General features: G+C 57.6%; 2 protein-coding genes across 2 annotated transcripts; one reads left to right on the top strand and one right to left on the bottom strand.

The window, feature by feature from the left end:
- Positions 1-1,629: 1,629 nt before the first annotated feature.
- Positions 1,630-5,813, top strand: BTG2 (BTG anti-proliferation factor 2). Its single transcript, XM_066203810.1, has 2 exons — positions 1,630-1,830; positions 3,823-5,813. The coding sequence occupies exons 1-2, from the start codon at positions 1,677-1,679 to the stop codon at positions 4,182-4,184; spliced, it is 516 nt and encodes a 171-aa protein (XP_066059907.1). The 5' UTR covers positions 1,630-1,676; the 3' UTR covers positions 4,185-5,813.
- A 10,729-nt stretch (positions 5,814-16,542) lies between these two features.
- FMOD (fibromodulin) lies at positions 16,543-24,607 on the bottom strand. The gene is made up of 3 exons (XM_066204029.1): positions 24,354-24,607; positions 20,260-21,273; positions 16,543-17,752 (listed from the first exon to the last, which is right to left on the bottom strand). Exons 2-3 carry the CDS (start codon positions 21,257-21,259, stop codon positions 17,601-17,603), a joined length of 1,152 nt encoding a protein of 383 aa, XP_066060126.1. The 5' UTR covers positions 21,260-21,273; positions 24,354-24,607; the 3' UTR covers positions 16,543-17,600.
- Positions 24,608-26,796: the final 2,189 nt, after the last annotated feature.

Here is a 26,796-nt window from a genome sequence, read left to right as displayed (position 1 = left end):
AGCCTCCGCGCTCTGCCCCATCCCTGCTTGCCTTGACTTGTCCTCCCCGATTCCCGCGGCGCTGGGGCACGTCCCGCGCGCTGCAGCCACCTCCTGCTCTTCCTCCAGCCCGGATTTTGGCTGGAAGGTCTCGGCCCTCCCCGGAACGCTCCTCAGGCAGGGGTGGGAATGGCACTGTCGCCCCTCACCTCCTGCAGGGGACACTGGGGAAGTTCTCCCTTCCTCAGGGAGCTCTGGGATGGGGCTGGCTTTGCCCAAGGGACACGGATCCGTGGGTGTGACTCCAGGAGGGACATTTGGGGATGGAAACGCTGCTGGAAGAGCCCTCCCGTGCAGAGGGGGGTTCAGGGGGGTGGCAAAGGGCAGCTGGGCTGGTTTGGCATTGGAAGGAGGTGTCTGGGTGGCAGAGCCTGGAGCCTCTTCTCGGGAGCTCCAGGAGAGCTGGAGAGGGATTTGGGATGAGGGATGGAGGGACAGGACAGGGGGGATGGCTTCACACTGAGAGAGGGAGGGTTTCGCTGGATATTGGCACAGAATTCCTCCCCGTGAGGGTGGGCAGGCCCTGGCACAGCTGCCTAGAGAATCCCCGGAAGTGTCCAAGGCCAGGCTGGAGCACCCTGGGATGGTGGAAGGTGTCCCTGCCCATGGCAGGGGGTGGCACTGGGTCATCTTTAAGGTCCCTTTCCCCATCCACCCCTCGCGGGGGACTTTGAGCAAGGGCAGCTGCCCAGGAGCCACAACCCCCGCACGGGGCCTCGCCAGGGGGGCTGGTGGGGTGGCTGTGTCCCTGTCCCCCTGTCTGTGTCCCTCTGTCCCTGTGTGCCTGTCCAGTCCCCCGTCGCTGTCCTGTCCCTGTGCCCGTGTCCCTCTCCTGTCCCCATGTCCCTGTCTCTGTCCCTGTGTCCCTGTCCCCCTGTCCTTCTGTCTCTCTGTCCCTGTGTCCCCGTCCCCCTGTCACTGTGTCCCTGTCTCTGTCCCTGTCTGTGTCCCTCCTGTCCCTGTCCCCCTGTCCCTGTGTCCCTGTGCCTGTGTCCCTGTCTCTGTGCCTCTGTCGCTGTCCCCCTGTCACTGTGTCCCTGTTCACTGTGTCCCCCCGCCCCTGTGTCTCTGTCCCCCTGTCCCTGTGCCTGTGTCCCCGTCTCTGTCCCTCTGCCGCTGCCCCCCTGTCACTGTGTCCCCGTCTCTGTCCCTCTGTCGCTGTCCCCCTGTCCCCGTGTCCCTGTTCACTGTGTCCCCCCGTCCCTGTGTCTCTGTCCCCCTGTCCCTGTGCCTGTGTCCCCGTCTCTGTCCCTCTGCCGCTGCCCCCCTGTCACTGTGTCCCCGTCTCTGTCCCTCTGTCGCTGTCCCCCTGTCCCCGTGTCCCTGTTCACTGTGTCCCCCCGTCCCTGTGTCTCTGTCCCCCTGTCCCCGTGTCCCCCCCAGGTCACCCCGACCCTCCCCCGGTAACCGCCCCCCCCCCCGCCTGTGACATCACCGCGCTGAGCTCAGCCCTCATTAGCATACCTCTATTTGCATTCCCTCATTTGCATGCGGGGCCGGCCAATGGGACGCCGCGGCCTCGCCGTGACGTCACTCCCGGCCACCCTATATAAGCGGTGCGCCCCGCGGGCGGCGCAGATTGAGCGTCGCCGAGCCGCCGGGAAGGTCGCGGGTGTTTCCCCCGCGTCCCCACTGGGATGAGCCACAGCCTCCGCCGCGGCCCCCGGGCCGACATGGTGCCCGAGATCGCCGCCGCCGTGGGCTTCGTGTCCGGCCTGCTGCGGACGCGGGGCTGCGTCAGCGAGCAGCAGCTGCAGGTCTTCAGCGGGGCGCTGCGGGAGGCGCTCACAGGTGAGCTTTGGGGAAGGAGAAGCGCGGCGACAGAAGCCCCGCTCGTGGCAGGACTCTTCTTGTAGCCCTCGGTAGCAGGCGCCCACTGGTGTCCCTCCGGGGTGTCCCCCCGTGTGCCTTCCAGGACCTGGTGTCCCTCCGGAGTGCCCCCCATGGTGATCCGAGGACCTGGTGTCCTTTCGAGTAACCTCTGTGCCCCTTCCAGGACCTGGTGTTCCTCCCAAGTAACCGCCGTTGTTGATGTGAGGAGCTGGTGTCCCTCCCGTCTTGGTCCCGGGACGTGGTGTCCCCTCAGAGTGTCCCCTTGTATCCCTCTTGGGACCTGGTGTCCCCCCCGAGCGGCTCCGGTGTCGTTCTGGGACCTGGTGTCCCTTCTTGGTTACCCCTGTTTTCCTTCCAGGACCTGGTGTCCTCTCCCGGGCTGCCTCCCCTGTCGTTCCCGGGTCCCTCCTAAGTACCCCCCGTGTTCCTTCCAGGACTTGGTGTCCTTCCTTGGTGCCCTCCGTGTCCCCCCCGGGACCTGGTGTCCTCTCCCGAGTCCCGATGTCCCTTCCAGGACCCGCTGTCCCCTCCGGGGGCGCTCCGCGGTGTCCCGGGTCTGTCCCGTGCCGCTCTGGGTGCCCGGTCCCTCTTTGTCCCCGGCTGTCCCCTTGGCGCCGCGCAGGACCCGCTGGGCGCCGCCGCCTCCCTCTGTGCCGGCCCCACAGCCGGTCCCAGTGATCCCACCGCCATCCCAAACCCGTCCCGTGCCCCGTCCCGGTGTCGCCGGAGCCCGGCCCTCCCTCCCGCCGGGATCTGGGCGGTTCAGGGGTCCCTCCCGGCCCCGGGGGTGTTATCGGCCCCAGGGAGGGGTGGCCGGGCTGTGATAAGGGGCAGCAAAGCTGAGCTTTGGGGTGGGCGATACCCTATCTGCCCCGGCCACCCCGGTCCCGGCCCCGCAGACCCTGCCACTGTCCCGCCGGGGATTTTTGGGATGGAGGAGGTGCCCTCTGGGGGTGGGATGTGGGCTGCTAGCACTTCCCCCTCTCCTCCTGCCCCCCCTGGAAAAGGGGTTTGGGTCCCGTCCCTTTGGCCCAAAGGGGGTTTGGGTCCCGTCCCTTTAACCCAAAAGGGATTTGGTTCCCATCCCTTTGGCCCTAAAGGGGTTTGGGTCCCGTCCCTTTGGCCCTAAAGGGGTTTGGGTCCCGTCCCTTTGAGCCAAAACTTTTTGTGCAGTTTAGTTCCTGCCCCTGCGCCCTGCCCCTTTCCTTTTGTGCTCCCGGCGTTCAGGGAGGCTCTGCCCAGGTGCTGTTTGGGATTTGGGCTTTAAACCCCGAATTTAGTGGCAGCTAAAGGCCCTAAACTCCACCTGCCAGCTGGGAAGGGGAATTTCCTGGGATATCCCTTCTCACTGCTCTTCTCCCTCCCTCCCCGGAGCACCACAAACACCACTGGTTCCCTAAGAAACCCTTCACAGGGTGTTTTTTTAGGATTTGGGATTTAAATCCTAAATTTAGTGGCAGCTAAAGGCCCTAAAAGGGTGTTTTTTAGGATTTGGGCTTTAAAACCCGAATTTAATGGGAGTTAAAGACCCTAAACTCCACCTGCCTGAGGGATATCCCTGCTCTCCTCCCTCCCTTGCAGAGCACTACAAACACCACTGGTTCTCCGAGAAACCCTTCGAAGGGCGTTCTTTAGGATTTGACCTTTAACCTCCAAATTTCGTGACAGCTAAAGGCCCTAAACTCTTATTTCTTTGCCGTGAAGGAGCCTTTCCCAGGATGATTCTGCTCCCTTCTCCTCCTTTTTGCCCTCCCCAGAGCGCTACAAACACCACTGGTTCCCCGAGAAACCCTTCCAAGGGCGTTCTTTAGCATTTCGCCTTCAAACCCCAAATCTAATGAAAACTAAAGACCCTAAACTCCTTTTTTTTTTTTTTTTTTTTTTTTTTTTGCTGGGATGAAATCTTTCCCAGGATATTTGTGCTCACTTCTCTTCCTTTTCCCCCTGCAGAGCACTACAAGCACCACTGGTTCCCCGAGAAACCCTCCAAAGGCTCCGGGTACCGCTGCATCCGCATCAACCACCGCATGGACCCGCTCATCAGCAGGGCCGCGGGGCACATCGGACTGAGCCTCCCGCAGCTCTACCAGCTGCTGCCCAGCGAGCTCACCCTCTGGGTGGATCCCTACGAGGTCTCCTACAGGATCGGCGAGGACGGATCCATCTGCGTCCTCTACGAGGCCAGACCCCACCACCAGCAGCACCACCAGCAGCAGTCCGGCTCCTACGGAGGGATGCTCACCTGCAAGAACCAGATGATGTTGGGCCGGGCCAGCCCTTCCAAAAACTACATCATGACTGTCTCCAGTTAAAAAAAAACAAAACAAAAAAAAAAACCAAAACAAACAAAACCCACCACCCTGTCCTCCAAAAAAACCCCAAAAAACACGACAAAAAAATCCATATAAATAATCTCCTCTCTGTCCTTAACACTGCCAAGACACAGGCTACTGTAATACCTCGAACCGAGGATCTATTTTTAAGATGAAGAGCTATTTATATTTTTTAGAAAAAAAACCGAACGAAAAGTGAGAAAAAAAAAAAAAAACAACCTTGAGAAAAATCCCAAAATTAAAACGTCGGGCGCCGCCCTTGAGCCGGAGGTGGCGCCCCAGGTGCCTTTTCTAAAAGCTGTTGCAAGCTTGTGAGTTATTTTTTGGTTTTTTATTATTATCGTTGTTCTTGTGAAGCCGAGATCTGCCTAATTTAGTGTTGGATGGTGATTTTGGGGCTGGCTTTGCTCGCCTTGGAGAACCCTGGAGTGGGGGATGAGGGGGTGAAGCCGAGTTGTCACTTTTGTCACCGTCCTGCTGTTGGCTGCGTCTCCAGGTGTTGTGGAGGGGCTGCTGTGACCCCTCTGGGGCCTGGATTTGGTGTCACCTCGGGGCTGGGTGGCCTTGGGGACAACTGGGATCCTCCTCCTGATGTGCTCTGCTCCTCTCCCAGCCTTGTCCCCGCGTCACCTGCGAGGGCTCACCTGGGGCGTGCAGCCCTGGCGGTGTCCCCAGGGGGACTGTGGTGGCACTGAGGGGACATTCCTGGTGCTGCCTGTGTGTCACCACACCCAACGGGGTTCTCCAGACCCTCTGGACCAGCTGTGAATTCCAAAATTTGTGCTCAGCTCAGCCCTGGTGGCCTCTGTGTGTGTGTCCCCATCTGTCACCTCCTCCCCGCGTCCCTTGTCCTGCGGAGGTCGGTGCGTGACACGCACCCTGCACCTTTTCGCTGCCTTTTCCCCACAAACCTGCAGCTTTTGGGGGTCAAAAAAAGCCCCCGAGGTTCCTCCCTGCCCTTTGTGGGATTGTTCAGGTGTTTTTGGGGTCCTGGCGTTGGTTTTCGAAGCCACAGCGCTTCCCTGGGAAAAGGGCTTTGGGTCCCTTTGGTACAAAAACTCCTTTTGCACAATTTCGAATTCCTGCTCCTGTGCTCTGCCTGTTCCCTTTTGTGCTCCCAGTATTTTTTTTTATTTTATTTTTGGATTTGGCCTCTAAATCTCGAATTGAATGGCAGCTAAACTCCACCTGGCAGCCGGGAAGGAGATTTCCTGGGATAATCCCACATCCAGTGGGTTTTTCCCAAGCCCTGGTGCTCCCCCAGGGATCCTGGGAGAAGACTGGGTGTGCTTGGTTGTAGCAAAAACTTCCCGGATTTTTTTTTCCTCTCTCAGCTGAACCTTCCCCTCTTCCTGACCTGGCAGAAAAAGAACAACCGGAATTGTTCTCACCCAGCCTGTGATGATTCAAGTTCTCAGACGTTTGTGCAATAGATTTCCAAATCCTGGGTGCTCTGCGAGAGGAAGGAAGCTCTGGTCTTGTTCTTTAATGCGTTAAATAACCCAGCCCTGACTCCTAAAATTCAGATTTTTTTGTTTGTTTGTTTATTTGGAAGCTCCACTTGTTCTTTAATACATTAAATAACCCAGCCCTGACTTCTAAAATTCAGATTTTTGTTTGTTTGTAAACTCCAAACCATCAAGTCCAGAACTGGAAAATCAACTTTGAGTCTTTTTTTTTTTTTGTTTTGGTTTGGTTTTTTTTTGTTTGTTTTAAATGTCAGGCTGTTTGTAGCATGAGGAGCCGAGAGCAGAGTTGCATCACTTCCCTCTTCACGGGGGTTTCTCACGTCAGCAGAGCAGAAAGGGAAGCGCTGGGGGAAGCTTTTCCTCGGGGGAGGCGGGGAGGGAATTGTGCAATAGGTGACCTCAATCACCCACAGGGGACTGCTCCAAAAAAAAAACCCCCAAATTCCCTTTTCCAGGAAAAGCAATCTCAGTGTGTTTTAAAAATTTTATTTTTTAATTCCTCACTTCGACCTGCCTGCTGTGGAGAACCCCACCATGGAAAACAATCTCAGTGCTTTTTTAAATTTTATTTTTTAATTCCTCACTCTAACCTGCCTGATGCAGAGAACCCACCATGGGAGCTGCCCCAGGAGAATTTGATTTATTCCCTCCCTCTCCCCAGAGAAATTTCCCAGGAGTTTCCCACCAAAGGAAAAATCCCCAAACCAAACCAGCCTCGTCCTCCTCTCCCCTGGGGCTGCAGGAGGAGCCTCATGTCCAACGTGTCTTTATTTTATTTTTCTCTTTTAAGCTCCAAAACCAACCAAATCTGGGTAGAACCCACTTCTCTCCGGTAGCTGGTGACACAAAAAGCTGTGAATTCCTGAATTCCTGAATTCCTGTGCTCTCCTTGCCTTTGTTGTGATGTGGGGTTTGACACTGTGGCTTTGAGGGGGTTTCTGTCATTGTTATTATTATTTTTTTTATTTTTATTTTATTTTTTTTGAACCAAGCTGGACTGTTGAACGGGACCTGCTTATTTGGGGAGTTTTTTTCTATTTTTTTGGGGTTTTTTTTTTTTTTTGGTTTTTTTTTTTTTTGTTTAGGGATGGGGTTTTTTATGGGGTTTTTTTTTTGTGTTTGTTGAGGTTTTTTTGTGTTTGTTTTGTTTTCTTTTGGGTTTGTTTGTTTTCTTGGGGTTTTTTTTAAATTTTTTTCCCTTTTTTTTTGGTGAAAATGGTGGGAATTCCGTAGGAATGGGAGGAGGAGAAGGAGACCTGCTTATTTGTTGTTTTGGTATTTTTTTTTTTTGTTTTGGTGGGTTTTTTTGGTGTTTTTTTTCTATTTTGTTTTGTTTGTTTGGGGCGGGGTGGGGTTTTTTGGTTGGTTTTTTTTTTGTTTGTTTTGGTTTTTGTTTGGTTTTTTGGGGTTTCTTTCGTTGTTTTGTTTTGTTGGGGTCTTTTTTTGGGGGTTTTTTTTTGGTTTTTTGGGTTTTTTTTGCAAAAATGGTGAAAACTCCGTGAGGAATGGGCGGAGGGGCACAGCTGGTCCCTGATGTACAGCAGTGTTTTATTCCCACAGTGTACAGACCCCCCCACCCCGTCGCCTTTTTTTTTTTTTTTTTTTTTTTTTAATTATTACTTTAATAAATAAAAACTTCGCCTTATAACCCAGCCTGCCTCGTTCCTGGCACCTCACCGAGAACATTTGGGATTTCAGCCCCAAAACCCCAAACCGGGGACCGTTTGTGGGGGTCACTCTGGATTTCCTGCCTGAGTCACCCCAAGGAGGGTCGGCCAAAAAGCTGCTGACTCAGCAAACGCCGGGAATTCCGGCTGGGAATGACTCAGGGCAGGCTGGGGGTGTCCTGCCCTCCTCCTCCTCGGGGCTCTCGGGGGGGTTTAGCGTGGAAATCTTCGGGATTCGGCCTTTAAACCCTAAATTTAATGGGAATTAAAGGCCCTAAACTCCTTTTTTTTTTTTTTTTCCTGTGAAGGAGCCTTTCCTGGGATATTCCTGCACACTGCTCTTCTCCCTCCCTCACAGGGCACTACAAACACCACGACCTTTCAACAGCCTTGTGTTACATCCTTGCCAGATCTCCCCTCCCCAGTCCTGCGGGGATGTCTGATGGGAATTTTGGGAATTCAGGTGCAGCCTCCCCACCCTCCCAGGGGTGAGGAAGGTGAGGGGTCACGGGGCTGCAGCCCTGCGGCAGGGCGGGGAGGATGCTGGGCTCTGTCACCCCATAAACAGCCGGGGCTGACTCACGGCAGGTCCTCTTTGGGATGGGGGAGGACCTCGGAGCTGTGACCCCCCCGCCGGGCTGGGGACACCCCCACTGCCACCACGACATCGGGGACCTGGCCTCAGCCAGCCTGTGCTGGTTTGGGGCCCAAAACTCCACTTCAAAATGGAATTCAGGAGGGTTGGATTCACCCGCCGGGCTCCCTGTGACCATTCCCTCCACCCCCAGACCTCCTTTAAGGGCCTTGACTCAATGACTTTGTGCTGACTTTGAGCCTGACATTCCTTTTTTATGGAATTCAGGAGGGTTGGATTCACCTGCCGGGCTCCCTGTGACCATTCCCTCCACCCCCAGACCTCCTTTAAGGGCCTTGGCTCAATCAGCTCGTGCTGATTTTGACCCAAAACTCATTTTTTCTTTGGAATTTACGAGGGTTTAGTTCACCTGCCGGGCTCCCTGAGACCATTCTCTCTACCACCAGACTTCCTTTGAGGACCCTGTGTAATTTTGGCCCCAAAGCTCCACTTTTTTCTGGAATTTAGGAGGGTTGGATTCGCCTGCCAGGCTCCCTGAGACCATTCCCTCTACCACCAGACTTCCTTTGAGGACCCTGTGTAATTTTGGCCCCAAAACTCCATTTTTTATGGTATTTAGGAGTGTTTTATTCACCTGCCAGGCTCCCTGTGAGCAGGAATACCCGAGGTGGGCACAGCCCGGTGCCCCCTCTCACCCTGCAGGGCACCAACCTCCTCCTGCCCAAAACAATTCGGGGGAGGATTCGGGCGCTGGCTCAGAACCTCTCCTCTCTCTCTCTTTTTTTCTTTTTTAGCTCAACCCTTCCTCAGTTTCCACCGACACGCCCAAATTATCTCTGCTGCCTCTTGTGCAACCGCGCTGGGGGCAGGGCTGGGCTGTGACACCTGCCCAGTCACCCTCGAGTCACCCTCGAGTCACCCTCGAGTCACCTGCCTTCAAAGGCTCCCCGAGCCAGGGGCTGGGACTAAACCCCCCCAAATCCTATAAAATGGGAGTTTGGGGCTGAAATAACACGGGCTGATCGAGCCAAGGTTCCTAAAGGAGGTTTGGAGTAGAGGGAATGGTCACAGGGAGGCTGGCAGGTGGATTAAACCCTCCTAAATTCCATAAAAAAGGGAGTTTTGGGGCTCAAAATCAGCACGAGCCGGTTGAGTCAAGGCCCTGAAAAGAAGTTTGGTGTAGAGGGAATGGTCTCAGGGTGAACTAAATCCTCCCAAATCCCATAAAAGTGTAGTTTTGGGCCAAAGTAACAAAACTGATTGGGTCAGGGTCCTTAAAGGAAGTTTGGTGGTCGAGGGAATGGCCACAGGGAGCCTGGCAAGGTGAATCCAACCCTCCTGAATTCCATTAAAAAACCGTAATTTTGGGCTCAAAATCAGCACGAGCCGGTTGAGCCCTCCCCAGCTCCAGCCCAGACCTGCGTTCCGGGCTCCCAGCCCATTCCCGGCCCTGCCCCGTGGTTGGTATTTGGGGCTGCTGCTGAAATTTGGGTCGTTCCCAAGGCCTGGATAAAAATCCGGCCGTGACGGCGCGGGGAGGGTGAGGAGTCAGCGCAGCCCCAGCCCCGCCTGCCCGTGACACAGCTGCTATTTTTAATTCCCACGTCATTTTGGGTTTTTTTGTGCTGTGAGGATCGAGATACCTGGGCTGGGTGAGCTCAGGGGTTTTGTCTCTGCTTTCCATGGATCCAGAGGATTCCCCGTCAGGAAATGTGGATTTTCCTAAAGTGGATGGAAAGAGCCCAAAATCCCAGTTCCATTTTATTCCTGATTTGGAGCTGAACAGAGCGGGAATTTCCTGCCCGAACTCGTCCCCCCCCGAGCCCAAAATGCTGCAGGAGTGGGGTGTGGGGAGCAGGATGTTCACAAATCAGGATTTTCCTTTCCCAAAATCAGGATCTCTCCTTCCTGGGATCCCAGGGGAATCCGGGATTTCAACCCAGAGATTGTCCCTCTGTGTGAATCCCACCTAAAATCCAGGATTTCTCCATTTCTCTAGGATCCTTCTGGAGACAAGAACTCGGGGAATCCAGGATTTAAATCCAGACTCCATCCCTCTGTGTGTGAATTCTTCCTAAAAACCCAGATCCCCTGGCTCTGGGAGGGAGTTTTCCTCGATTTATGCCACATTTGTTTAATTCGGGGCATTTTCCTCGATCCACTCTACATTTATTTGATGTTTAGGGGCTTGTGCCTCGCCTTTTTTGGGCTCCCTGGCACAGAAGCAGCAGCACTCAGGATGTGAAAAGCGCTTTTTTGGGGTCAATTTCTACCCAAACCTCACCTCCCATCCCTCCCGGTGTTCCCATCCCTGTCTGGCAGCGCTTTCCCCGGAGCCGGGAAAAGATCCCGATCCTTTCCAAGAGGGGAGGAGAATGAGTGGGGGGCAGCGATGGGGTTTTTTTTCATTTTTTGGGCTCCCCAGGCTGCAGCTGGAGAAGCGAAACCGCCCTGAGCCTCCTCCCCGCAGCCCCGAGCTCCCGCAGGTGTTTCCTGCCCTGGTTGTTTTGGGGTGTGACGGAGTTTTTGGGGCCAATCCGGCGCTGCCGGGGACGTGGCCGCGGCTCCTGTATCTGGGGAGAGCAGCGCAGCCCCATCCTCATGCTCATCCTCATCCCATCCTATCCCCATCCTACCCCATCCCGATCCCAATCTTATTCCCGTTCCCATCCCATTCCCATTCCCATTCACATTCCCATTCCCATTCCCATCCCATCCCCATCCCATTCCCCATCCTCATTCCCATCTCATCCTCATCCTTGTCCCCATCCTATCCCATCCCATCCTCATCCCCATCCAGGTCCCATCCCCATCCCCTTCCCCATTCCCATCCCCATCCCCATCCCCATCCCCATTCCCATTCCCATCCCCATCCCCATCCCCATCCCCATCCCTTCCCCATCCCCATCCCCATCCCCATCCCCATCCCCATCCCCATCCCCATCCCCATTCCCATCCCCATCCCCATCCCCATCCCCATCCCTTCCCCATTCCCATTCCCATTCCCAGCCCAGCCCCTCCCGCCCCGGCCGCGTCTCCAGCGCTCCCATGGCTGACCCGGGGGGGACAAAGGGGGTTTGTTGGCGACACGGAGCGCCTGGAGCGCGGGGACAACTGTTGCCATCTGTCCTCCGGGGCGGGGGGAGCGCGGCGGGGCCGGGGCCGGCCCGGGGCCGCGGTTTTGTTCCTCCTTTCATGCACCACTAAACTTGGCACCTTTTGTTTCCCGGGGAAGGGTTTGGGAGCCCCGGGGGAGAGAGAGGCCTCAGCGCCGCGCGGGTCAGGGCAGAGCCCGCCCGGCCCGGCCTCCCCGGGCGGTTCGGGAGGGATTTGGGGTTTTGTTCTTTATCTAAACGGGGATTGTTGTTGTTGGAGGGGCTGGCGGGGCTGAGCGCTCTCGTCCCGCTCAGCCCCAGCGAGGCGCCCGGACGCGTCCCTGTCACAGCTGCCCGTGCTGCGTGGCCTTGGGGGGACAACGGTGCCCTGCCAGCCCTGGGGGGCTGTGCCCTCGTCCCCAAGAGAAACCGGGGCTGTGTCCCCAGGGGATGCTGTTCCCACGTCCCCAAGGGGCATCATGTCTCCTGTCCCCATGGAATGCTGTGTCCCCATCCCCAAGGGACATCGTGTCCCCTGTCCCCATGGAATGCTGTGTCCCCATCCCCAAGGGACATCATGTCCCCATCCCCATGGGATGCTGTGTCTCCATCCCTGACAGTGCACAGGCAGTGGGGTGGCCGAGGGGACAGTGGGATGGTCAGTGGGACAGTGGGGTGGCCAAGGGGACGGTGGGATGGTCAGTGGGACAGTGGGGTGGCCGAGGGGACAGTGGGATGACCCACAGGACAGTGGGGTGGCTGAGGGGACAGTGCGATGACCCACAGGACAGTGGGGTGGCTGAGGGGACAGTGGGATGACCCACAGGACAGTGGGGTGGCCGAGGGGACAGTGGGATGGACAGTGGGACAGTGGGGTGGCCGAGGGGACAGTGGGATGACCCACAGGACAGTGGTGTGGCCGAGGGGACGGTGGATGCCGTGTCCCAGGGAGAACATTCCCACCTCCGGGAAGCACCCGAGGGCTCGTGGAGCTCCCCCTCAGCCATGTCCCCACTCTGGTGACACCCAAGAGGGTCCCGTGGGCCACACCCAACCCTCACAGGTGGCACTTGAGGTGCTCTGCGTCCCTTCTGCCCCAAAACCGCCCTAAAAATCCCTAACCCCCTGCCAGCCTCCTGTAAGGGACAGGCAAAGGGAGAAGGATTTGGGGTCACAGCGGGCTCTGCACCCCAGCATCACATCGGGGTGTTTTGGGGACACCCTAAAAACCCTGGAACCCGTGGCCATCCCTGCGCCTGGAACAGCGCGGCCGGGGCAGCTGCGGGTGTCACAACGCCGGCGTGTGACAGCCACACCCTGAGTGACATCCAGGAACTGTCACCGGGACGGGGCCGGGGGGAACAATCCCCGCCGGCGTGCCCGGCTGCCAGACGGAGGGCGAGGCTCCTTCCCCCCCCGGACAATGCCCGCGGGGTTCGTTCCCATCGCGGCCCCGGAGAAAACAGGGAAGGGCAAGGCCGGGAGCAGCTGCCCCGCCTGGCTCGGGCGCTGCTTTTGTTGGGATTTAAAAAAAAAAAAACGAAAAAAATAAAAAAAACCTGGATTGGGATGAGACGCAGCTGCGGGGCTCTCTCAAAACTCAGCCCCCCCTCCCCTCCCCTGCCAAATCTGTCCCTCTGTGTGTGAATCCTGCCAAAAAAACCAGGATGCCCTGGCTCTGGGAGGGCGTTTTCCTCGATTTGAGGTAGGTTTGATGGGTTTTTAGGGCGTTGTGCCCCCGTTTTTGGCGGGATCCCACAGAGGATCTGCCCCACAAATCCGCTCTGGGTCATCAGCACAGATTCTGAGGTGCAGGCGTGGAGCTCTGCTCCAGCATTCAGCCTGAGAATTCCCAATTTCTCCCTTTTTCCCCCCCGTCAGCTCCATCCCAAGGCCGTGCTCACGGATCCCGTGGATGGTTTGTGGTGTCAGGACCACCCCAAAACCTCCCGGGGCAGCAGGAGGGGGGACAAGGGCCATGCTGAGCCCGCGCCCCCCAAAAACAGAGACTCCCTTGTGACCGTGGCAGCCCCCAGCAGCTTTAGGGGGGCTTAGGGGGGGCCACGCTGCCTTTTGGGGCCGAGACAAAGCCCGGCTTGATATTTATGGCACGTGCGGAGGGAGCGTGGGGCGATCGAGCGGGACAGATGGCCGGGGGAACAAAAGGGGAGGCAAGAATGGGAGCTGAACAGATCGGGAATTTCCTGCCCAAACCTCTCCCTCCCGTTCCCTAAATGCTGTTTGGGGTGGGGTGTGGGGAGCAGGAGGTTCCCCGTGGTCCCCAAGAAGTGTTTGGGGTCTCAGAGGGGAGCTCTGCGTCTTCCCAGAGTGCTTGGAAAGAGCCAAAATCCCCAAATCCCAGCTCCATTGAACCCGTGATGTGGAGCTGAGCAGAGTGGGATTTTCCTGCCCAAATCTCTCCATTCCATTCCCAAAACACTGCCTGGGGTGGGGTGTGGGGTGCAGGACTTGGTGCCCACAAAGTGTTTGGGATCTCAGAGAGGAGAGCTCCACATCATCCCAGAGCGGGTGGAGAGACCCAAAACTCCAAAATCCCAAATCCCAGCTCCATTTCGGAGCTGTGGGAGCAGAACCCCAAACCCCCAAAATCCCAAATCCCAGTTCCATTTCGGAGCTGTGGGAGCAGAACCCCAAACCCCCAAAATCCCAAATCCCAGCTCCATTTCGGAGCTGTGGGGGCAGAACCCCAAACCCCCAAATCCCAAATCCCAGTTGCATTTCGGAGCTGTGGGAGCAGAATCCCAAACCGCCAAAATCCCAAATCCCAGCTCCATTTCGGAGCTCTCATCCCCCCCAAGCCTCAGCCCGTTCCAGGATCGGGATCTCCCCTCCCGGGAATCTTTCCCCCTCGGTTTCCTAATCTCTTCCCAGCTGCTGCAGCCGGATCCCGCCGGTTGATTATTAATTATCAACTTTAATTACCGTCCCCACCCACCCCCGGCATGCCGGCGGGACCTGCCCCCCCCTTGTCCCCTTTGTCCCCTTTGTCCCCGAGCCTCCTCCAGCCAGGAGAGGTTTTGGGTTCAATCCGAGAACCCCCCAAAATAAAGGATGTGACACCGGTGACACTTCCCTGAGTGCCACCCCCGGTTTGGGGACACGGGGACCCATCCTGAGCTCCTGTCCCCGTTTTTTTGGGGGGATTCTCCCCATCCTGGATCCCTCTGGTAGAGTTGGGATGAGCCCAGCACTCGCTGCTTTTTGGGGGTTTGGGGTTTTTTAAATTTTTTTCGATGCTTCTCCAAAGGGGAAATATTTGGAGGGGTTGTTTCCCGGCAGAAATTTGCGCTTCCTGAGGAAACATCCTGAAGGGAATGTTTACAAACAGTCTGGGAAGTGTTGGAGCCGAGGGAGGGAGGCTGCAAAAGGAGAGGGAAGGGAAAAAAAATTAAAAATAAAAATAAAAGAAATAAAAAAAGCGAGGAGAGGAGGAGAATTTGGAGGGGAAACGTGGGAAGGAGTGAAGGCGGAATTTGGGGTTTTCAGGGAAAAATCCGGAGGATGGGGGGGGGGGGGGCTCTGGAGAAATCCCTCTGGTCCCCTTGGGGTGCTGGGTTCTGGCATCCCCCAGCCCAGGAGAGTTTTTGGGGGAACCCCAGAGCCCCGAGGTGATTTGGGGGGGGGGGGCTGCAGCTGCCGGTCCCGCCCTGCGCCAGCGCCCCAAAACCCTTCTCAGGGGCGTTGTTTGGGATTTGGGGTTTTCCTCCTCCTTTTTCCTGCTCTGTGGGTCTGGACAAAGCCCTGCACTCCCCTCCTCCTCCTCCTCCTCCTTCCTCCCGGTGGGATCCAGGGGCCCCCAGGACCCCGCAGCTCCTCCCGGCAACAGGAGGAGGAGGAGGAGGAGGAGGAAGGGGACGAGGAGGGGGAGCCGAGCCCCCGTTCCCCACCGTCCCCACCACAACAAGGCCGAGATTGGGCGCCTGTGGGACCAATGGGGGCTGTCCCTGGATTTTGGGGATGGGGAGGGGGGGTGTCCTGACCCTCGGCCCCCTCCCCTTCCCCCCAGCTGCTGGGAATCGGGAATTCCCGGCCCTGCCTGGATCCAGCAGCTGCTGCGGGAGCTTTGGAGCTGCTGCGGCTCCTCCTGGGTTTTGTTTGCTCCCTTCCCAGAAATCCCTCGGAAATTGTGGGACTGGGCTCACTAAAACCTCCCCAACCTCTTTTAGTTGCTCCCTCTGGATCATCCTTCCCAGATCCCTCTGAAACCGTGGGATTTGGGCTCCCTAAATCTCCCCAACCCCTTCCCAGATCCCCTGGAAATTATGGGATTCGGGCTCCCCAAAACATCCCCAACCCCCTCCCAGACCCCTCTGAAATTAAGGGATTTGGGCTCCCTAAAATTTCCCAAACCCCTCTGGTTGCTCCCTCTGGATTGTCCTTCCCAGATCCCTCAGAATTTTTGGGATTTGGGTTCCCTAAAACCTCCAACCCCTCTGGTTGCTCCCTCTGGACTGTACTTCCCAGATCCCTCAGAAATTATGGGATTTGGGCTCCCTAAAACCTCCCCAACCTCTTTGGTTGCTCCCTCTGGATTGTCCTTCCCAGATCCCTCTGGGATTTTATTATTTAATAAATTAATTATGGGTAATTTATTTGGGCTCCCTAAACCCCCTCCCCAAGCCCTCTGGCTGCTGCAGGCCGGGATTTGGGAAGGAGTATGGAGATGGATCCAGCAAATCCTGCCCGTGCTGGGCACCCCTGGGAGCTGCTTCCAAACCTCCCTGGGGGTGTCACTTGGGGCAGGGACACACGGGGCCACCCCTGCAGCCCGGAGAGACCCCTCTGGGACAGCCAGGGACATTCCCGGGGGTCCTGCTGTGTGCCGGGATCCCAAATCAGGGGTCCCAGACTGGGATTGGAGTTTTTTTTTTGGAATCCCAAGTCCTGGTGCCTCCAGGAGGGTTTGGATCTCTAGGATGGGGTTTGGGAAGTTGGGATGAGGCTGTGATGAGGATGGGAATGTCCCTGTGTCACCTGGGGAAGGGGTGTCCCAAAGGATTAGAGTGGGATCTTCCTGCTTTTCCTGCCCAGCTTCTCCAGGAGTCTTGGCTGGAGCTTTGGGGCTGCCCCTGACCAGGGACCGGGGTGGTTTGTTTTTTTTAGAATCCCATCTCCTGCGTCCCACAGAATCCTGCAGGCTCTGCCTCCCTGGCTGCTCCCAGCCTGGGAAATGCCACTTTCTGCTCTCCTCCATGTGAAATTCCTAATTTTTTTTCCCCTTATTTTTTAAGCAACCCCCAGCTCAGCTGTTAAAAATCCTCAGAGCCGAACCCCGGGGGACCAGGAAAACACGCGGAGAAAAACCCCAAAACAACCGAGTGGCCCCTCCATCCCTCCCACTCCCCGCTGACCCTTTTTCCATGGATATTTTCCCCGGGAAATGCAGCTCCCGGGGAAAGCTCCGCGCCATTCCCGCGACAGCCGCTAGACGGCAATTCCAGCCTGGATTATGGCTGGAAAAACCATCCCGGAGAAGGGAGGAGAGGCTCGCAGGGGCTCGGGACGCGCTGCGTGCAGGTTCTGGAAGGGTTTTATTGCTTCGTTCGGGGGTTACAGTTCATGCTGGTGAATTTATAGGATTTGGGAGTTGTTTTTTCTTCTTCTTTTCTTTTCTTTTTTTTTTTTTTTTTTTAAATGCTTTTTGCATGCGGGAACAACGCGGAGGGCCCGGGTGACCCCCGGGACAGGTCACCCCCAAAGCTCAGCTGCCCCTTCTGTCCCCAAACTCAGCTGAGGGTCCGAGTTTGGGGGAGTTTGGGGGGGTTTTTTCGGGGATTCCGGCGTGGCTCTGTGGTTGGTTTTTGGGGTTTTAATTGGGATACCCCGAGAGCCTGGGCAGGGAGGGAGCTCAGGGAGGGATGCCCGGGCAGCTGGGGGTGACAACACAGACCCAGGAGGGGTGACAACACAGCTCCAGGGTCAGTGACAGCTCCAGGAGGGGTGACAGCTCCAGGATTTTCCCCATCCTGCCCTCATCCAGGGGTTTGGGAGGAAGATTTGGGACCCTCCCCATGCCCAGGCTGGGTTTCCCTCTGACCCCAGGGTGGGTTTTTCTCCTTTGGGGTTTCTCTCTGTTAATTCTGGAGCAGGTTGGTGGAAAACGGGGGAAAAAAAATAAAAAAAGAAAGGGAAGAGATGGATCTGCTCCTCCTCATCCCACCCTGAGGGATCCTCCAGCCTGGAGATCTTTAACCCTTCATCCCTGCGGCTCCCAACCCCTCGGATTCTCCTTCCAGCTGAGCCCAGGGGGGTGCAGATCCGGTTCGGGATCGCGATTGGAATTTCCCAATTTCCAAGGTGGGACGAGCCCCATCCCTGCTGTGTCCCACCCCGTCCCGGGGCAGGAGGTGACAACGGGCACAGCGCTTTGTGGGGCGGCCGCGGCAGGGTCCGAGCTGCGATCCGGGTGGGGAAAAAAAGGTGAAAATTTAGGAAAAAAACAGGGGAGCGCCCTGCGATTGCGCTGCTGCGAAGCCGAGCGGGGTGGAAAAGCGGGAAGAAGTCCCCGGGAATGGGGACACGAGTCCTGGGGGCGGCAGGGCCGGCGATCAGATCTCGATGACGGTGGCCCGGCGCAGGCACAGCGGCGCGTCCGGGGGCACCGCGTTCCGCTTGATCTCGTTGCCGTCCAGCCGCAGCACCTGGAGCCGCGAGTAGTTCATGACATCCACCACGGAGCAGAAACTGCTGATGGAGAACTCTGCGAAGGAGAGGAGGAGAAGGAGCTGAATTCCCTCCGCCGCCTTCCCCAAAAAAGGCGGAATCGCTCTGATTTTAATTTTTTTTTTTTTCAGCTTTTTGATGTTCGTGTTTTTGTAGCGGAGTTTCCCGTGGATTTTCATGTTAACAAAAGTGATGTTTTGTAAACTGGGGTTTTTTTTTTTTTTGGGGGGGGGGTTTGGTTTTTTGGTTTGGTTTGGGGTTTTTTTGGTTTACATTTCTCTCTGGAGGAGGGACGATTGATGGACTTCTAGTCTGACCAGTGTGGTTGGAGAGGCGTCAACCTCGTTTGTCCAAAATCTATATAAACCGAGGTCAAAAATCAACTCCCCTCTTTTTTTTGCCCTGACTGCGTGCGTGTCCTTCATTTCCTGTCCTCTAGCAACAGGCTGATTTTTACTGGGAATTGCTCTTTTTGCGGGATCCACCTCCGAGAGCTGCTTTATGTCGAGCGGGCAGGGGGGGAAATAAACGGAAGCGGCCCAAATTCGCTGATTTTTCCTGCGGGTTTGGAGCTGAAAATGTTCCCGGCGCTCCCGGCCGCAGCCAGGAGGAGCAGGAGGGTTTGTGCCTGCCCGGGGTTTTGGGAGCTCCCCTGCCCAGCCTGCGCGGAGCGCTCGGAGGGTGGAGTCGGACAGAAAACGTCGATTTTCCATCAGGATTTGCCTCTCCAGCCTCTTTTGGAGGCTTCCTGTGCTGCAGCCTCCATCCCCCGACCCCTCCTGGACCTCCGGGCAGCGTGTCCAGGAGCAGGGATGTCCCTGTCCCCATCCCGGCCGTCCCCTCTGCGCCCCTGCGCTGCCAGGGCCGGGCAGGGAAATTCCAGCCCAGCCCAGTTTGGAAGCGGGAGATGGAACAAACTCCGAAATACATTTTTGGGGATATTTTTTTTTTTTTTGCTCGTGCAAGATTTGAGCCTAGAGGGCAGCAGAGCTCCGGGCCGGGCTGCTGCTGGAAAAGGCAGCGGGATGCTGAGGGAGCCACGCTGGGATTCTGGAGGGGCTGAACCCACAGAGGGGACCCTCGGTGGGGCGCAGGGGCACGACCGCGGTCTGGGTGCTCCAAAGGGGTTGGAGCCGCATCCCGGCTCCTGGAGGTGCTCTGAAGGTCAGCGGGACCCGCGGAGGAGGAGGAGGAGGAAGAGGAGGAGGAGGAGGAGGAGGAGGAGGAGCCGGCGGTGGCTCCGCGGCGTTTGTGGGCAGACGGCGGCAGCTCCGGCTTTGGAAAGCAAACATTTGGGAATCTGTTCCCGAGTCTGTGCTGCTGGCAGCTCCCCGCTGCGGGGTTCTGTGTTTTCCCTGCAACAGCTGATGGCTGCACTGACACATCCCCATTCCCACTCCCATTCCTATTCCCATTCCCATCCCTATTCCTATCCCATTCCCGTTCCTATTCCTATTCCCATTCTTATTCCTATTCCCACCCCCATCCCATCCCCATATCCCTCCCCATCCCCATTCCTATCCCCATCCCCATTCCCATCCCCATTCCCATCCCCATCCCCATCCCCATCCCCATTCCCATTCCCATTCCCATTCCCATTCCCATTCCCATTCCCATTCCCATCCCCATCCCCATTCCCATTCCCATTCCCATTCCCATTCCCATCCCAGGCTCTCCATCCCAGCCCGGTCCTGCCCCCAGGTCCTGGCAGGTGAGGGGAGCAAGGCTGTTTTTTTCCAGGAGCTTTTCCTCGGGAGTTTCTTTTCCCAGCCCGTTGTTATAAATGGAGCAGGCCCGGAACAATCTGTTCCCTTTATTTGTTTGTGCTCGGAGGGGAGGGGACGCCGGGCCTGGCAGAGATCAGGATCCGAGAGCTCCCAAGGGAAGGACAAACCCCTCGGCTGCCAGCTGGGACACGTGGGGGGCTTTGGGGACACGGATGGGGCTGTGGGGGGACAGAGGGGCTGTGCTGGCCCTGGGCACCAGGGAATGTCCTTGTGCCTGTGCCCTGGAGAATGTCCCTGTGCCCTGGGCACCGGGGAATGTCCTTGTGCCCTGTGCTGGCACTGGAGAATGATGTCCCTGTCCCTGGTGCTGGCACTGCCCAGGGTGTTCTGTGTCCCCAGCGTGGCTGTGGGGAACCCCCAGCTGTGCCCACAGCTGTCACCCCTCCTGACCCCACAGACCCCTCCTCTGCTTTGCCCCATCTCCAACCCCAGGAGATGCTCCTGAGGAAACCCCCCCAAAATCGCACAGGGATCCCACAGGAGCACTCCGGGCTGGGACATCACCCCAAAATCCCACAGGGATCCCACAGGAGCACTCCGGGCTGGGACATCACCCCAGAATCCCACAGGGATCCCACAGGGAGCACTCTGGGCTGGGACACCCCCCCCCCAAAATCCCACAGGAGCACTCTGGGCTGGGACACCACTGCTGCCCTGGCTCAGGACCGCTGGGAATCCTCCCCAAATCCCAAATTCCTGCCCAAAGCACCACCACCACCACCACCACGGCGGGCAGTTTTCCCCCAGCCCTGCTCACCGTTGATCTGGTTCCCCTGCAGGTAGAGGTTCTCCAGGTTGGTGTTGACGCGCGGGATTTTCTGGAGCCGGTTGTAGGAGAGGTCCAGCTCCAGGATGCTGCTGCTGTTGAAGGTGTTGCTGGAGAGCCCTTGGTTGGTCAGGCTGTTGTGGGACATCCTCACGTAGAGCAGCCTGGGGGACACCCTGAAATAATCGTCGGGGATGGCGTTGATGTAGTTGTACTCCAGGTAGAGCTGCTCCAGGGACGCCGGGAGCCCGTCGGGGACCTTCCTGAGGTTGTTGTAGCTCAGGTCGGCCAGGATCAGGGAGCTGAGCCCCTTGAGGGACGCTCCCATCTCGAAGATGAAGTTGTGGCTGAGGTAGAGCGCCGTGAGGTTCTCCAGCCCCTCCAGGGCGTTGGAAGGCACCTTGGAGATCTGGTTGTAGGAGAGGTGGAGCTCCCGCAGCGAGCGCGGCAGCGGGCTGGGCAACCTGGTCAGGTTGTTGTTGTTCATGTAGAGCCTCTCCAGGCGCCTCAGCTTCCCGAAAACCCTCTTGCCCATCTTGTCGCTGCCGATCTGGTTGTTGTGCAGCGCCAGCCACTCCAGCTCGGTGGCGTTGTCGAAGGCCCCCTCCTGGATGGAGGTGACGAGGTTGTTCTGGAAGTAGACGTACTTCATCCGCGACGGCACGAAGGGCAGGTACCGCAGGTTGCGGGTGTCGCAGTACATGGCCGAGGAGAAGTTGGGGGGACAGTCACACTCTTGGGGACACCGCCAGGGCGCGGCCTGCTGCGGCTCGGGCTCGGGCTCGGGCTCGGTGTCGGTGGCAGACGGGTAGGAGTAGGCGTACGCCGGGCTCTCCTCCTCCTCGTAGTAGGGCACGTAGTTGTAGGAGGAGGCGCGGGACTGCCGCAGGTAGTACTGCAGCCACGCCAGGTCCTCCTCCTCGTTGTACTGGCCCAGAGAGGACCCGCAGAGCCCGGCCAGGATGAGGATGAGGGTGGTGGCCCAAGGCATGGCGCTGGAGGGATCTGGGAGGGGACAGAGACAGAGGATGGATGAGCTGGGAGCCTGGCGGGGTGGGAGGTGGGGCTGGCGCAGCTGGAGGATGAGCGGGAGATGAGGGGAATCCTCCCCCCAAAAATCCCAGGTTGGGGAGATAACTCCTGTGTGGGGTTGTCTGATCTTCCCCCTTTTCACCTGGGAGAAAACCCCAGCCCGGTGGAGATTTGGGAGGAACTGGTGGAGATTTGGAAAAAAATTCCGTCCTAGTGGAGATTTGGGAGAAACCGGAGGAGATTTGGGAGGAATCTCCATCCTAGTGGAGATTTGGGAAAAAACTCCATCCCAGTGGAGATTTGGGAGAAACCAGAGGAGATCTGGGAGGAGCTTCTGTCCTCAGTGGAGATCCGGGGGGAACCAGTGGGGATTTGGGAGGAACCTCCATCCCTGGTGGAGATTTGGGAGAAACCAGTGGAGAACTGGGAAACACCTCCACCCCAGTGGAGATTTACATGTGAGATCCCGATTTCTGGCCAATTCCACCACAATTTCTGGGCAAATTCCGGAGGCTGGGGACACACGGGTCGGGGCGAGGTCACACGAGGTGCCCGGGGTTGGCTCTGCACGGCAGGGAGGAGAAGGAATCTGGATTCCCTTGGAGAAAGGATTTGAATTCTCTAGCTGAGAGGGGCAGCTGCCAGATCAGGGTGATTTTGGGAGCTCGAGGCATCTCCTGAAGGAGCTCGAGGCGTCTTTTGAAGGAGCTATTTATGCTCCTCTCGCTGGTGACAGGAATCGCTGTGGGTTTCATCCAGCTCTCCCTTCCCCCACAGAAACTCAAGATGCAGATCCCGGTAAACAAATCCTGCCCGATTTTGGAGCCGAAACCTCTCCCAAGCTTCCATTTCCCCCCCAGGCACGACCCTCGGCGTGAGCGGGGAGAGAGGGGATGGATCCAGAGGAGCGCAGGGAATGAGGCAAACTTAATCCCCTGCCGTGCCCAGGTGGGGCTGCAGCGGGAGGATTCCAGCCCTGGAGTCATCCCCACTCCTCATCCCGGGGATAAAAACGAGCTCACGGGGTGTTCCTGCAGCCAGGCAGTTTGAAATCCCTCCAGGAATTTCGCTGCTGGGAGCGGCAGAGGATCCTACGTGGCCGGCAGGGTGTCACTGCCAGCTCTGCTCCAGCAGGGACCGGTGTCCCCTTTTCGCCGTGCCACGGGTGGCCCTGAGGTCACCTGCTGACCCCTGGCCGTGTCCCCAGCCTGCAGCAGGGAGGGGACACGCGGCCTGGCAGGCTCCGAGGGCACAGAGTGCCCTGCCCTGCCACCCTGGCACGGGAAAAAAAGAGGGATTGAGGCGGGTTTGGCAAGGCCTGCATTGCTCCTGTTTTCCCTGCTTGCCGCTCCGAGTGCTCGGGACGGGATCCTGAGGGATGCTGAGTGCCACGGAGAGCTTGGCAGGGGCAGAGGAGTTTCTCCTCCTCCTCCTCCTGCTGCTGCTGCTGCTCCAGGGCTCTGTGCCTGCTCTCATACCAGAGCCTGCAGCTTCTCCACCCTCTTGGCAGCCCCTTCTCGGGGGCCCTTTTGGGGCAAAACCCCATCCCTGGGGTAAAAAAACCCCATCCCTGAGAGGAAAAACCCCATCCCTGGGATAAAACCCCCATTCCCGAGGGGAAAAACCCCATCCCTGGGATAAAAACCCCATCCCTGAGGGGAAAATTCCCATCCCTGGGATAAAAGCCCCATTCCTGAGGAGAAAAACCCCATCCCTGGGGTAAAAAACCCCATTCCCGAGGGGAAAAACCCCATCCCTGGGGTAAAAACCCCATCCCTGAGGGGAAAAAACCTCATCCCTGGGGTAAAAACCCCATTCCTGAGGGGAAAATCCCATCCTTGGGAGCAGAACACCATCCGTGGAAGAAAACCCCCCATTTCTGAGAGGAAAAAAACCCATCCCAGGGGGGGAAACCCCCATCCCTGAGGGGAAAATCCCATTGCTGAGGGCAAAGCCCCACATTTGGGGGGCAAACCCCATCTCTGGAAGCAAAACTCCATCTCTGGGGGCATAACCCCATTCCTGGGGGAAAATCCCCATCCCCGGGGAGAAAATCCCCATTCCTGAGGGCAAATCCCCATTTTTTCAGGGAAAACCCCCATCCCTGGGATCAGAACCCATCCCTGGTGTCCTTTCCCAGTGCCCCCCTTCAACCCGCTGGTGACCCCAAATCCTGTCCCCAGCAGACCCCGCTGTCCCCTGGTTGTTTGTGGGGTGCTCCTCCCCTCCCTGGGGGCTTCACTCCCGGGTTTGGGGTGGGATCTGTCCCCTGCCGGTGTCCTTGTCCCCTTCTGGGGTCCCTGTCCTGCACCAGGGGCTGCAATGGGGTCGGCTCCTCATTCCAAGGATTTGGGGTGAGGATTGTGGCCATCCACGGGGTCATGGACTTCCCAGGGGATGGGATGGGATCCATGGGGTGGGATGGGATGGGATGGGGGGCACTGCCCAGTCTGAGTGGACATGGAGGAAGGTGTCCAGATCCCAGAGAAACGGGCATGGAAGTGGCAGAGGGGCGGGAGGGGGAGATGGGCGAGAGGGGAGGTGGGATGGCGAGAGGGGTGGGATGGGAGAGGAGCAGCAGGAAAAGAGGGGAAGGGAGAAGGACATGGGGAAAAGTGGGCAGGAGGGGAAAGGGGCAGCAGGAAAACGGGTGGGAAGGGAGATGGCATCAGGAGGAGTGGGCAGGAGAGAGGAGCAGCAGGAGAATTGGGCACCAGGAGAGGTGGGCACCGGGAGAAGTGGGTGGGAAAGGAGATGGGCACCGGGAGAAGTGGGTGGGAAAGGAGATGGGCATCGGGAGAAGTGGGTGGGAAGGGAAATGGGCACCGGGAGAAGAGGTGGGCAGGAGGGGAAGTGCCTCCCCCCGGCTCGGCAGCTCCAGCCGTGCCACCCCTGGCGCTGCCATGCTCTTCCCACGGCAGCCACCGCGCAGGGATGGAAATCAGGCTTTTAAAAAAAAAAAAAAAAAAAAAAAAACCAACAAAAAACCCCCAAATAAATAATATTTTTTTTTAAAAAAAAACCCTCGCTAAAACACGGCGATCTGGACTCACCGAGGTGCGCTCCTCCTGTGCAAAGGCTGCTGCGGGCTGTGCCGTGGCACCGGCAGCATGGGAGGGAGGGTTGGCTCCCGAGCCGCAGCGCCGGGTGCCCGCCCCAGATCCCGGAGCAAATATTGCGCTGGCAGGGCACGGGCTCGGCAGGGATTTCGGGGAGTGACCTCCCAGCCGCGGCTTTGCAGGAGAGAGACTGGAGAGCCCCTGAGTGCTGCCTGGCGTTATAAATAACCTGCGATCTCTTTCCTCCCTCTCCCGTCTTTTCTCTCAGGAGTGTTGGCACTTTGCAGGCTCCCTCTGTTTAACGACTTAGCGAGGATCGGGATGTTGGTTTTTTTGGTTTTTTGTTTTGTTGTTTTTTTTTTTTTTCAGGGCTCTCCTGCGTTTCTCATCAGGGAGCCGTGAGGAGGCCTCTGGCCAGGTTAGGGAATATCGGGTTTTGGAGGCGCTGAGGGTGGGATTCTTTGGGGAGAAAAAAAACAAAACGAAACAAAACAGGGAATTGTCCTGAATTTTTGCACCAGCAGGAGAGGAGATGTCGGCCCTGCTCCGGCTGCTCCCCAGGAAGCCTCAGTTTGTGCAGAGCTGCCGTTAAATATTTGGGATAAACATTTCCATGGACGATAAGGCGGCGGCATCCAAAGTAAATAAATTCCCCAGCAAAGGGGCCACTGTGACAGCGGGGATTTGTCTTTGAATTTGGCAGGGCGGGGATGCCAAGCTGGCATTTCTGCAGGCTGGGAAAATCCACATGGGACTGGGGGGTCTCGTCCATCTCTGTGGGATTGGGGGTCCCATCCATCCCCCCAGGATTCAGGAATTTTATCCACCCTCAGGACTGGGGATCTCATCCATCCCTCGGGATTGGGGATTTCATCCATCTCCCCAGGACTGGGGATCTCCTCTATCCCTCGGGATTGGGAATCTCATCCATCCCCTGAGATTCAGGGGTCTCATCCATCCCCCCAGGATTCGGGGGCCTCATCCATCCCCTGGGATTAGGGGTTCCCATCCATCCCCTGGGATTAGGGGTTCCCATCCATCCCCTGGGATTGGGGATCTCACCCATCCCCCTGAGGGAATGGGGGGGATAAGGACAGGGAGCGTGTCCTGAGGGTGATCCATGGCTGGGAGAAGGTTTTGGGGCTCATCCCAGTGTCCCAAAGCTCATCCCAGTGCCCCAAAGATCATCCCAGTGTCCCAAGGCTCATCCCGGTGCCCCAAAGCTCATCCCAGTGTCCCAAGGCTCATCCCAGTGTCCCAAAGCTCATCCTGGTGCCCCAAAGCTCATCCCAGTGTCTCAAAGCTCATCCCAGTGTCCCAAGGCTCATCCCGGTGCCCCAAAGCTCATCCCAGTGACCCAAGGCTCATCCCAGTGTCCCAAAGCTCATCCTGGTGCCCCAAAGCTCATCCCAGTGTCTCAAAGCTCATCCCAGTGTCCCAAGGCTCATCCCGGTGCCCCAAAGCTCATCCTGGTGCCCCAAAGCTCATCCCAGTGTCCCAAGGCTCATCCCAGTGTCCCAAGGCTCATCCCAATGCCCCAAAGCTCATCCCAGTGACCCAAGGCTCATCCCAATGTCCCAAGGCTCATCCCAATGCCCCAAAGCTCATCCCAGTGACCCAAGGCTCATCCCAGTGTCCCAAGGCTCATCCCAATGCCCCAAAGCTCATCCCAGTGACCCAAGGCTCATCCCAATGTCCCAAGGCTCATCCCGGTGTCCCAAAGCTCATCCCAATGTCCCAAAGCTCATCCCAGTGTCTCAAAGCTCATCCCAGTGTCCCAAGGCTCATCCCGGTGTCCCAAGGCTCATCCCAGTGTCCCAAGGCTCATCCCAGTGTCTCAAAGCTCATCCCAGTGTCCCAAGGCTCATCCCGGTGTCCCAAAGCTCATCCTGGTGTTCCAAAGCTCATCCTGGTGCCCCAAAGCTCATCCCAGTGTCCCAAGGCTCATCCCAATGCCCCAAAGCTCATCCCAGTGTCCCAAGGCTCATCCCAGTGTCCCAAGGCTCATTCCCAGTGCCCCTGGGGGGTCCTTCACACCTGTCACAACCCCCCATCCCTGTCCCCTCATCCCCACCCTGGCTCCCTGAGCGCTTTGGAGCCAGCTCTTCCCGGCCCCTCCAAGCATTTCCTCCCGCAAGGAAAGGAAAGGAAGGGAAGGAAAGGAGGAGCCCCGAGCGTCCCTTGCCCGGCTCCAGCTGCGCTCCCGGATCCTCCCAGGAGCCTGGAATTACTTAGCGGAGCTCAGCAGGTGCCAGCTCCCCACTCCGGGCTCAGTTTCTCCTTGTTTTCCATAGAAAATTCCCAGCCAAAACATCCTCGCAGGGGGAGTCCTGCAGGGATCCTGAGCGCTCCCGCCGGGAGGAGGAGGAGGAGGAGGAGGAGGAGGAGGAGGAGGAGGAGGAGGAGGGATGTGAGGGGAGCTCGGTGGCCGGGCTTG

The sequence above is a fragment of the Chamaea fasciata genome, unplaced genomic scaffold, assembly GCF_029207755.1.
Source record: "Chamaea fasciata isolate MVZ Bird 193981 ecotype frontalis unplaced genomic scaffold, bChaFas1.0.hap1 SCAF_25, whole genome shotgun sequence".
Lineage (NCBI taxonomy): Eukaryota > Metazoa > Chordata > Aves > Passeriformes > Sylviidae > Chamaea > Chamaea fasciata.
The sequence above is the reverse complement of the archived record's forward strand: the minus strand, read 5'-3'. Positions and strand labels throughout refer to the sequence as shown.